At 40.5% G+C, this 12,843-nt stretch overlaps 1 protein-coding gene across 3 annotated transcripts; it reads right to left on the bottom strand.

The window, feature by feature from the left end:
* Positions 1-6,285: 6,285 nt before the first annotated feature.
* On the bottom strand, positions 6,286-12,610 carry LOC123091984 (protein LAZ1 homolog 1). 3 transcript variants are annotated; one of them, XM_044513621.1, is made up of 10 exons: positions 12,389-12,600; positions 10,857-11,135; positions 10,065-10,481; positions 9,841-9,897; positions 9,129-9,237; positions 8,466-8,650; positions 8,287-8,375; positions 7,863-8,118; positions 7,013-7,255; positions 6,286-6,927 (listed from the first exon to the last, which is right to left on the bottom strand). In XM_044513621.1, exons 3-10 carry the CDS (start codon positions 10,278-10,280, stop codon positions 6,649-6,651), a joined length of 1,434 nt encoding a protein of 477 aa, XP_044369556.1. In that variant the 5' UTR covers positions 10,281-10,481; positions 10,857-11,135; positions 12,389-12,600; the 3' UTR covers positions 6,286-6,648. The 3 variants fall into 3 exon arrangements, with proteins under 3 accessions (XP_044369556.1, XP_044369555.1, XP_044369557.1); XM_044513620.1 differs by lacking the exon at positions 10,857-11,135 and having other exon boundaries at positions 12,389-12,610; XM_044513622.1 differs by lacking the exon at positions 10,857-11,135 and having other exon boundaries at positions 12,157-12,600.
* Between the last annotated feature and the right edge of the window lie 233 nt (positions 12,611-12,843).

Below are 12,843 nucleotides of genomic sequence, written 5' to 3'. Positions count from 1 at the left end.
ACAATACATCCCGATATGCTCTTAATCTATGTGGATGAAGTTTGTGGATTATTTAAGCTTGTTATGGAGTTAAGAAGAAGGTTTCCCTTTATCTTTGGAGAGAAAGGCATTGACATGGTATAGGCTATGTGATAATATTGGAACGTGGGATTGGAACCGATTGAAATTGGAATTTTATTAGAAGTTTTATCCTATGCATCTGGTTCATCGTGATCGGAATTATAGATATAATTTTTGGCTTGTGAAGGAGAAAGTATCGCTCAAGCTTGGAGGAGGCTTAAGTACATGATCTACACATGCCCCAATCATGAGCTCTCAAGATAAATTATCATACACAATTTTTATGATCAACTTTCTCATAATGATCAAACCATGCTCGATTCTTCTTCTACTGGTTCCTTTATGAAGAAAACTATTGAATTCAAATGGGGTCTTATGGAAAGAATTAAACGCAACTCTAAAGATTGGGAACTCGACAAAGGTAAAGAGTAGGGTATAAAACTTGAGTTTTGTTAAATCTTTTATGGACACCGATGCTTTGCATAAGTTTAGTACTAAATATGGACTTGACTCTGAGATAGTAGTCTCTTTTTGTGAAACATTTGCTACTCATGTTGATCTCCCTAAGGAGAAGTGGTTTAAATAGCATCCCCTATTAAAGAAAAATATTGAGGAACTCGTTATAGTTAAAGATGGAACTATCATTTACAATGTTGATCCAGTTGTGCCTATTTCTTGTATTGAGAAACCTCATTTTCCTGTTAGGATTAAGGAACATGCTAAAATTTCAACTGTGGTTAACAAAAGTAACATTAGAGTACCTAGACCCTATGAACAAATTAAAGTTGAATCTTATGTTGCTATGGTTAAATATCTCTTGGTCGATAATATTGATGGGCATGTTATTTACTTCTATGATGAAGCTACTAGAATTGCTATGCCTGATCCCAAAGATAAGAATAATCATGTTGTTCGCATGCCAGTTGTTTATGTTAAAATAGGAGATCATTATTACCATGTTTTATGTGATTTTGGTGTTAGTGTGAGTGCTATCCCTTTTACCTTACATCAAGAGATTATGAACGGTATTGCACCTACTGAAATAGAGGATATTGATGTTACTATTAGCTTGCGAATAGAGATACGATTTAACCGCTTGGGATTGTTAGAGATGTTGAATTCTTGTGTGGAAAGATAAAATACCCTACTAATTTTCTAGTTCTTGGTTCTGCACAAGATGATTTTTGTCCCATTATATTTGGTAGACCTTTCTTGAATACAGTTAATGCTAAGATTGATTGCAATAAAGAAACTATCAATGTTAACTTTGGTGATGTATCTCATGAGTTTAATTTCTCTAAATTCCATAAGCAACCTCATGATAAAGAATTGCCTAGTAAGGATGAAATTATTGGTCTTGCTTCCATTGTCGTACCTAATACTGATCCGTTAGAACAATATTTGCTAGACCATGAAATGATATGCATATGAATGAAAGAAATGAAATAGATAAGATATTCTTTGATCAAGCACCTATCCTTAAACGTAATTTGTCTGTTGAAACTCTTGGAGGTCCTCCTCCACCTAAGGATGATCATGTGTTTGAATTTAAGCAATTACCTGACATGTTAAAATATGCTTATCTTGATGAAAAGAAGATATATCCTTTATTATCATTGCTAACCATTCAGAGCATGAAGAAAAGAGATTACTTAAAGCTCTGAGGAAGCACCACGCTGCTATTGGATATACTCTTGATGATCTTAAGGGCATTAGTCCCACTCTATGTCAGCATAAAATTAATATGGAGCCTAATGCTAAGCGGTTGTCGATCACCAACGACGGTTGAATACTAAGATGAAGGATGTGGTAAGAACTAAAATTAATATGGAAGCAGGTATAATTTTTCCATAGCTAATAGTAGATGGGTAAGTCATGTTATTGTGTTCCTAATAAAGGAGGTATAACTGTTGTTCCTAATGATAAAAATGAACTCATCCCACAAAGAATTGTAACTGGTTACAGGATGGTAACTGATTTCAGGAAATTAAACAAAGCTACTAAAAAGATCATTACCCCTTGCCCTCTATTGATCAAATGTTAGAAAGATTGTCTAAGCATACACACTTTTGTTTCCTTGATGGATATTCTGGTTTTTCTCAAATACCTGTGTCAAAAGAAGATCAAGAAAAAACTACTTTTACTTGCCCTTTTGGAACTTATGCTTATAGATGTATGCCTTTTGGTTTATGCAATGCACCTGCTACCTTTCAAAGATGTATGACTGCTATATTCTCTGACTTTTGTGAAAAGATTGTCGAGGTTTTCATGGATGATTTTTCCGTTTACGAGACTTCATTTAATGATTGCTTAAGCAACCTTGATTGAGTTTTCTAGAGATGTGAAGAAACTAATCTTGTCTTGAACTGGGAGAAGTGTCACTTTATGGTGAATGAAGGTATAGTACTTGGGCATAAAATTTCTAAACGAGGTATTGAAGTAGACAAAGCTAAAGTTGATGCAATTGAGAAAATGTCATGTCCTAAAGATATTAAAGGTATAAGAAGTTTCCTTGGTCATGCTAGTTTTTATAGGAGATTTATTAAAGACTTCTCTAAAATTTCTAGGCCTCTTACTAATCTCTTGCAAAACATGTTCCATTTATTTTTTATGGTGTTTCAGATCCTGGCGTGTTCGACGGCGGCGCAGGGATTCCAAGCGTCGTGGAGCTGTCTCATGCGGAGGTACCCAAGACTACAATGTAGAGCTTGTTTGGTTGCATGCAGCACCCCCAAACATGCCCGATAGCTGAAATAAAAATATGTTTGGTTGTGTACATGAAGTGTTGGCCCGTAAGCGCACGAAACTTAAAGCACTCCGGAGCCTGGCTCGCTAGGAACACTCATATCGGTCGTTTTTGTGGAGGCGGGCATAAGGTGGGGAACGATGTATGAGGGTGCAGACATGGAGATGGTAGGAGACCAAAATATGCAACACGGGATGGGGCGAAATCTAGCCTCACCCTTCCCCCTCTCCTTTACTCTCTCACCTCAACTAACAAATTAAATCCAAACTCAGTTCTTGGCACCAGCAACGACTTAGATTTGTGGTATCAATGACGATGATGACTTACAAATCCGGCACTAGGGCGTGCTCCTCCCCTCCATTAGCTGCTTGTCCACTTCATCTTCTTCTCCATCTCGCCCGCCTCGTCTCCGGCATGGGCGTGACATCGGCTCCAACAGCGATAACCAGTATACATACACCCTCCACCATTAGGTCGTTGGGTAAGGTGCAGGGTGCATTTCACCCTTACTTACCGCAACATTGATTTCAATAGGACGAGCAGATGAAATTTCTTGTTCAGCCATCAACACTCATAGTTATGATTTAGGTCTAGGCCATGTTGGTCCACAAGAGAACGATTTGTCGCAATTCAAAGCATATGATCCATCCACGATGCATTTTCTAGGATTGCAAGTAGGTCTAAAGGGGGGTGATTAGACTACTTGACCAATAAAAACCTAGCATTTTACCAATTTTAGTTTTTGACCGATTTTAGCAATTCTATTAAGTCTAGTAGCACCCTTTGCAAATCTAATATAGTGGCAGCGGAAAGTAAAGACTTCACATGTGAAGGTAGAGGAAGGGTTTTGGAGATAATCAAACACAATTAAGACACAGTAGTTTTTCTCGTGGTTCCGATAGGTGGTGCTATCGTACATCCACGTTGATGGAGACTTCAACCCACGGGAGTAACAGTTGCGCGATTCCGTGAAGAGCACCACCCAAGAAGGGCCCATGAAGAGGCAACTTTTTCTATGTCATCATGGCTTACGCCCATGAAGAACTAGTGTCACTCGGGTAGATCTTCACGAAGTAGGCGATTCCTTGCCCTTACAAACTCCTTGGTTCAACTCCACAAGCTTGAAGGCTCCCAGGTGACACCTAACCAATCTAGGAGACAACACTCTCCAAAAGGTAATAGATATTGTTGTTGATGATGAACTCCTTGCTCTTGTGCTTTAAAAGATAGTCTCCTCAACACCCAAATACTCTCTCACATATTTTGGCAATGTGGTGGGGGAGGGATTGGATCAGAAAACAACTTGGGGAGGCTAGAGATCAAGGATCAAAGGTTGGAGTGAAATCCTCTTGATCTCAACACAAGGGTACGTGGTTCTCTCTTAGAAAATGGATATAATAAGTAGTAGCTTCGAACTGGTTGCTCTCTAAGAGTTGGTGGAATGGGTGGCGGTATATATAGGCATCACCAAAAATCCAATCGTTGCACACCTTTATGCACTATTCGGTGGGACAAGGTGAAACCACTCGATGAGACCAACTAGTGCAAAAGATTTGAACTTTAGGCTTTTCAGTGAGATCAGATGAAACCTCTCTGTGGGACCGAATGATGATGACCTAATCACTTTCCACACTTCGGTGTCACCGATTGAAACCACTCAAAAATCTGAAGTGAAATCAATTGGTTACAGAAGGTTGGCAAATGCTCTTCGGTGGGACCAAATGGTCATCTAGGTGAGACCGAGACGCTAGGGTTTAGGGAGTGGCTATGTCAAGTGTATCTCGGTGTCCGGTTGTATGTGTTTAGATGGGACCAAGAAAGACTTTAGGGTTTTGGACATAGATGAATGTGAGAGTGTGACTGAGGGTTTTGGAGCGATATCTTTAAGCACTAGAGCAGTTAGACCATGATCAAAATCTCATCCCCTTTTAATAGTATTGACTTTTCTATGGACTCAATGTGATCTTGGATCACTTCACAAAAAAATGTAGAGTCTAGAAGCTTTGCCAGCACATGTCATTTGCGTTTTGAGGGGTCCACATTCACATCCCATTGTCATACCTGAATTGAACTTTCCTGAAACATTCTTTAAGTCGGCATTAGTTTAATGATGTATGTGTTGTTATGAATTACCAAAACCACCCAGGGATTAGTTGTACTTTCACATTGTTAGCTCAAGATAGAGAGAGGTCGGCAAATCTGAAACCATGCATAATGCATAGGACTACGCCCCCCCCCCACCCACCCACCCACCCCAACCCCATTTTCCAATTTTGCATTTGAAATACTTAATTGATTTTTTAGTCCTTTTAATTGACATACTCTTAGAACAAACCCCTCTTCTATATACAAGAAAAATGAAGTTTTCTTTGGTATACTGTGTGCTAAGTATTCTTTTCCTATCAATGAACTTTTCATAATTTTCATCTACAACAGTAACAATGTATAGGTTGTCAACACGCTTGGAATGCTAAGAGCACCTTTCGCCAAGCTTATGGGCACGTTTAGGGAGAGGGAGTTGCTAGAAGATAGCATCCACACCCTCGTGAAAGAGCAAGTAGCAATGCTCCTTCATATTGTGGGTCATAACCAGCTCAGTGGGATTCACAACACGTTCAGGAGATCCAGTGAAACAATTTTCTAGTATGTCAAGTAAATCTTGTATGCGATTGAGGAGCTCGGAGGAGAGATGACCAAGGAACTTACTGGTCAAACTCATTCAAAGATACACACGAGCCCCAAATGCTATCCATATTTCAAGGGAAACAATACTATTAGTTCAGGCCAGTTCTTTTGCTGGCTTTTTTGGGCTTCCAGAATAAGTTGTCCCTACCCAGCTTATTCTAGAAGCCCAACCAAAATTTTCTTTTTAGAAGTCTACTAATCAAGTCTTAACTACTAGGCTTCTAAAAAAATAATTTTGGTTGGGCTTCTAGAATAAGGGTAGGGGGCAGCTTATTCAGCTTATTCTAGAAGCCACCAAAAGAACTGGCCCTTCATTCCATGGCATGCTTGTGTTCTTGTGAGCTATAGCTGTTTTTTATGCTATCACATGATTATATTGGCACAATAGATGATGCTCCGGTGACTGCTAGAGTGCCAATGTCACAAACTGTAACATACATAGGTAGAAAGCACTACACAAGCCAATATGGTAACATATGTAGGTAGAAAGCACTACACAAGCCAATATGCTTGCTGCTATTGATCTCGATCTCAAGTTCACACATGTGTTGGCTAGATGGAACGATCAGGTCATGATGCTAATATTCTTGACATGAGATCAATATCCTTGATGGCATGTTCTACCTAGGATATGTTGGATATGCATGTCGGTCTAGTGTTCTTGCATTTGGTTAAAGAATAATTTTAAGATATGTTGGATATCCTAGGCATTTGGTTAAAGAATAATTTTAAGATCAAGGATCAGGACAGTTTACGCCTACGCCTTGCTACGATTAGCGAGCGCTCTGAATCACTTCAAAACTAAAGGTGCTTTAAGGATTTGATTGAAAAATGTTCATCCAGTCGTACAAATATCTCTCTTCAGTGTATGTTAATCCAAAGCCTGGGGGTTGGTTACATCAGTAATTATCGGAGCCTAATTTTTTTGCCTGTACCAAACAAGGCCCCTCTCATAGAAAAACCCACGTAACAACACCTCCTGAAACTGAGCCAGGGTCAGCTATAAACAGAAGGAACTAGGGAAGCTCCGAAGCCATCCTGCAAACTATTAGTCACCGGAATCACCTTTCTTTTGCCTCAGTGTGTCCTAAATGATGTATAAACTTCTACTTCTGGGTAAAGGTTAGCCGCCGTGGTTAAAACCCACCACCAGACTGCTAGAACCACCTGCGGAGTCTGCGAAATTTGTTGTACCTTTTCCTAGCTAATCCACTGTCACTAAAACTACCACCTTGAACCTGATCTTGAGCTTCTGAAAATTCCTCTGACCATGATTCCAGCGGAATAAGATGGCTGTCGTCCTTTGCCTTCCTCTTCTGCTTCTCAATCTGCTTTACATTCTCAGATATTAGGTGGAGTGTCTTATTTATCTTCGTGAAACTCCTTTCCATGGGCTCGACGACGTGGGAGACTGTGTATCTGACATCATCGACCATCTGAGAAGGTACCATAACACAAGTGAAACGAATGTGAGAGAATGATAAAGGAGGAAAAGAAAACTGACCACTAGTAGAAACTTACAATTTCACCGCTTCCTAACACAACATCACGAACACTCTGAGGAAAACTCAACCGCCTGTCTCTGGAATCAGGGCGAGAGGTTTCCATGATTGTTAAATTATCAATCTCTCGTTCTTCTTCAGGATCTGGAGCCCCCAGGGATGCATAATCAGACATGACAGCAGCATTATAAACACTTCTCTCGCCACGCCTGTAGGGCTTAGCTGGGAATACTTTCATATGAACCACTGCCGCCACCCCCATCTGTCATGCAAGGGACACAAAACGTTGTGGGAATAAACTTAAACAGAGACTCTTCTTAAACAATTAGAGAGCATAGTAGCATCGTTGTCTGCAGTAAATTCATCATCGGTTGTGAACACAAGTTCACATACAAAAATGTGCAAGCAAATAAAATCACTGATACAACAAGCGCATTGTATATACACTTGTGATAGTACAAGAAAATTCAAAGCAACACATGAACCAACCAATATTGGAAAAGGGATATGGGAACTTCCCATAACAATAACCTCCACATTTGTGAACATGTAACATAAAAAATGTAACTCAGAAACAATCCACAGTAAAATCATTCACTAATATGCAAACTACAGAAGGCACTCTAGGCATAGGCAATACATGGCTTAAGAGGTTAATATGCATATCAGAGCTAACTTGTTTCCAAAGTAAACTACATCGTGAATGAAAAAAATGAAGCATAGGCATGTAACAGTTGGACAAATGTTTTGCATGTACTCCTATGAGGGTAGATGAAGCATAGAGGTGACTTGCTGAGAAAACAAGTAAAAGCAAGTGAATCAATCCAAGACTAGAAACTGTAAAAAAAAACATAATGGATAAAACATACCTCCAGACATATTATATAATCCTGGATACGTGTTTGCAAACTTTGTGCCAGATGTCCATTAAAAAGCCCAGTTGAAAACAGAAATGCAACAGCAATACCTTGCCACCATGTCAAAAATATAATAGATTTGAAAGTTAGAAACTTGGACAGGGGCTTAATAGGTTCCAGCTTCTCCTTGGTAGCAGTGTAGAACTGTACAAGACAGTACAATGCCCATGTCTGGCTGAAATTTAGAACAACAGCCAAATATGGGTACCTGCAAAGGGATTGACTGAGACTGAGAACGCCAAACTTGAAATATTTTGCTCATTCCCCAATGCAGAATCAGATTAATTATGCATAAAACAATGATCATCTTTAAGTCTGCGACCAATATTCAAGAGATTGCTCAGGAAAAACTACAGGCAAAGGAAACGACTCCTACCCATATCTCCATGCAAATTTTCCTTCTCCATAGATACCCAGAAGTTCTAGCAAAATTGCCAAGATAGCACAAATAGGCTTGAGTATCATCTACAGAAAATCATAAACTACATCAGAGCAATTACATACATGAAGCAAAGAGGCACAAAGGTAAAAAGCTTGTCACCATAAAATACGTACGTATTGCACAATCCCAATCTTCACGGCATAATAAAAGTCAGGACCGAGGTACCAGTTTCTCATAAACCAGTTCAATGGGAATGGATGTTTCACAATACCATAATCATAATCAACGTCTAGCAGAGGAGAACTATCACTGGGTTGAAACTGATCCTCCATGTATCTGATGGTACTTTCCTCCCCGCCTAAAATGATAAAAGATAAAATCAAATGAACAGTATAGAAAATAAATAAGGAAACCTGAGAGCTATAGGCTAAAAAACTAGGTATTTGGCATATTGGCCCTCACTCCAATATAACAGGTCTTATGCACTGACCAAACTAAAGCAGCAAACAGAATAATGTGCTTCATCAGCATCGACATTCTTATGATTAAAAACTGATGAAAATGTAACTCCAAAGTCAGAGAGGCAATACCAACTCAAATTGTAACTTTTCTTATAATTAAATTCCTCTTTTGACGATTGATATTTCTGCATTACTAGAAAAAAAGAAGAAACCCATGTATTACCCAAAATAAGATTAATCGAGTAATCAATCCAATAACTAAAAGGTTAGTTTTAAAAACAGGTTAAAAGTCACAACCGTGTACAATTTGACTTCCAACTATTGGTAAAGAAGACAATTTCTTATAGGAAGGATCCAAATGGAGAAAGTACCAACCTAAGCATGCTATCAAATATCTCTCAAAGCAATACATTGCGAATGCCTCATAACAATCCCGCATCATCTCACAGATGAAAGCAACCTTTGAATTCAGTAATGAGAAGAACTACAAAAGAATAAGAAAGATCTGTTGGCATTGAAGGAAATAAAATCATAGTCACCATATACACAGAAAAGTAAGTTGGTGAAAGCCAAAAGGAGGTACAAGAAAGGAACAAAAGCACTAAAGAGTAATACTCCCTCCGTCCCATAATATAAGAACGTTCTTGACACTACTGTAGTGTTAAAAATGTTCTTATATTTTGGGACAGAGGGAGTATAACTTATCCTCAATAAGCACATTTTAAAATGGAATTACAGGGTGTTATATTAAATATAAAAAGAATATTCTAGACTTACTAGAGTACAAACACTCACAGAGCATACTTAAAATAGTGGAAGTATGTAACAATGCTACCAGGTATGTGTTTATAAATTATACACATGAATTATGATCACAGAATTATACTAGCAAAGTAATCGTTAGAAAAGGGTCACAAACATGATATGGTGAGCACAACATTGATGCTGTCAGTTTCCAAAATATTGATTGTTCATATGCTCACTCCAAGTATCAGCAATGTGACATCGACACTGAACTAAGAAGTGCAATAGCAGCTCATTGCACAAAAAACTGGAACAGAAAACAAGAACAGACAGGTCTACTTACTGATTGAACAGCATATACTGGAACCATCATAATGAGACCAATCAAGAACTTCTGCTCCTGCAATGGACAAAGTAGACAACTGAAATTGAAAGTGCAACAGTTGAAAAGAACAGGGTAGATAGTTGAAAACTTAGAACAAATGCAGCTCAGGGAGGTATGAAATCTTTCATACCAGAATATATTCTTCTAATAAACCGAAAACTGAAATTATGATAGAAACCTACCTCAGGTTGATGGTAAGCGCAGAGATGCTCGAAAGTTAGAAACAAGGACAGAACAAGTGAAACAGTTACAGATATCCCTGCACTGAAAATTGGCCAGCTTGACAATGACTTCGCCACTGAGATAAAGCTAGGAGAAAACATTTTCCCTGATCTACCCAAACAACTGCTCACATGGATCAGCACCAAAATGAAACGGATCACATTTTTCGGAGCCATACTGCCAAAGACTGTATTTTGGTGGGAAACTTGCTTGTGGTCTGTCCTCTTCTATCTATAATTCCGGCTTTCTTCTTCTACAAGCTAGAGAATTCAGGATTCAAAAACTGAGGGGGTAAATCTTCTTTTGTGCTTCTTCGATGTGCTCAAGCTCTCTTTAGTCTTCTGCAAAACTTTGCTGCGGAGCATACTGGTCCTTCCCTACAGATTGACAACGATTGTAAGATAAACACACAAATATTTGTTCTTAAGATATAGTGACAGAACTTATGGCAAAGGAAGGCATGCAAGATAAGAGCACTTTTAGCTTATAAGTACCAGCAATTGTACTTATAGCACCAACGACATGAAAAACACCCAGGAAATCACAAGAGACCCATCTTTTTCTAATAATTACGCCATGGAAGGTCGCACGTCTTAGATGCCCATCTCCATTGTGGAAAAAAATGGCAATAATGAATTAATAAATTTCTTCCTTTTAGTGTCATGTTCCCTTTGATTCAGTAGGGCATACCCAGTGCTGAAAGCTCCCACACAAGGTGGGGCTTGGGGAAGGGAATTTCTAGACAGCCTTACCCTTGCATAACATTCTGCAAGGAGGTTGGTTCGAACCCAGGACCTCCAGGCCACAAGTGGACAGATTCTACCACTGCACCAGGCCCGCCCTTCATTCCCTTTGATTCAGTAGAGGTAACAAATAATCCAAGGAAAACCGCTCAACCTTACACAGATAGAACCGTTCAATTACTCTGTGAATCACAAGCCATCCCTCTTGCTAAATCTTCAACATATTCATACAGAACTTCGTATAAATAATCGACAACAATCATCATTACTGGAACCAATCTGTTTAAGCTACAAGGTGGTAAGAAGCCAAAATCGTCAATAATAAACCATTTCCATCGTAGTAAAACAAAATATGAACGTAATTTTCCTCAAAGAAAAGTAGCAATGCGGCACAGAATTCCAAATAACTCGCTTAAAATAAAATTTCAGGCTATTTGCCCCAATTGTGAAGAGCATAGTTAAACCCTGAAATTAATGTAAGATCTATTCCACAGACATAGGCAATCAACCCAGGAATCAATAGAACTCTCTTTCAGTTCAGCAATGGTCGCACAAGGTTATGGTAGCTTTTACTGAGGGGCTAAGTCCTTCTACTCTTGTACAATGGAGTGGGAACACAGTTCTGGGGATACATCACGACGAAATGTTAGGGCATAGCAAGGGTAGAACAGGAGAGGTAGGTGTTTCCTGCTACAATGACTGGAGTGCAATTGTATTTGCCTGACTGCTTGATTTTTTAACGTGTGGGGAGATAAAGAGTTATTCCGTCCACAAGTCAAAACTAAGATAGGACGGGAGACTCGAACCTGGGCCAATGGGCAGGGCCATAAGAGAAAGACAATGCTGGCTGCCCTCCTTGGCCCTTGGGTATATTGAGTGAAAGAAAAACTAGAGAACACACTGCCAATTACATGACACGATGTGATGCGTGTATAGCATGACAAACTCGCATAAGGTCCACCTACCCTTCCCAACAACCAGTCGAAAGCTGAACCACCAACCTATTTATCCACATCACGAATTAGGAAACAACACAGGCAGCCGCAGATCAATGGGATACCCAGTTTCCAGACTCTGCACTGCCTAAGTGTGCAGAGTAGCAATCTAGCGAGCGACTCGTCAGTAATAATATAACAGCAGCAATAGAACGGGGTCAAACATCCCCGCCGACTAGATAATTAATTACTACTCGTAGTTCAGTCATCTCACCGGGTGGAAGCAGTTCGTAATAGAACAAAAATTAATAATAGCAGAAACGAGTAAAATAAAAGTGAAACAACCGGAACCACCCAGAACTACACCGACGCACCTCACGATTTACCCCCCACCACATCCGCGCGGACCACCCAGCATTGACGAGAAGTATGGATTAGCGCAACCTGGTGCCCCCTTCCCCGCCGCCCAGATCATCCAACTCCAGAGTCCATACAAACAACACCGATTTCTTGCAGCAGAACAACTAGCGCATCTATGGTATGAAATCAACCGCCTCCGACGGGTCAAACTGGAGGGGGAATCGCACTGAGACGAGGGATTCAGACCTTTGGAGTGGGAGGGGGGACGAGCAGATCGCGCCCAGGCGGCTAGGGCCCTCGGCCTCGGGCGTGGAGAAGGGGCCTCGCCTCGCCTCGCCTCGCCTCGGGCTCGGCTCCCGCTTCCGCTTCGCTTCCAACGAGACGTGTACTTGTTTTTGTTGGAAGGAAAATCTCTGGGTTGGCCTCGACTGGGACTAGGGGGAGTCGAGAGCGACGGGGTTTTTGCACTTGCACGCCTCGGCCGCTGTTTGTATCTGCGTGCCTGTGGGGATATGGGCCCGCATGCCAGTGAGAACAACAGATGACGCTTGGGGCCCCACCGAGCAGGTGGTGGTGGTTGACTCGTGGATGTGCTGTGCCTATTCTGCGGATGCGCGCAAGCGGTGGTGGCGTGAATAGGCGGCCAGGTCGTGGGCCCATCAGCCAGCCGCGGGAGACCTGGACCCGGATCGGATCGTCAC

Source organism: Triticum aestivum, chromosome 4B (genome assembly GCF_018294505.1).
Source record: "Triticum aestivum cultivar Chinese Spring chromosome 4B, IWGSC CS RefSeq v2.1, whole genome shotgun sequence".
In the NCBI taxonomy this organism is placed as follows: domain Eukaryota; kingdom Viridiplantae; phylum Streptophyta; class Magnoliopsida; order Poales; family Poaceae; genus Triticum; species Triticum aestivum.
This window is presented reverse-complemented; position numbering and strand designations above follow the sequence as displayed.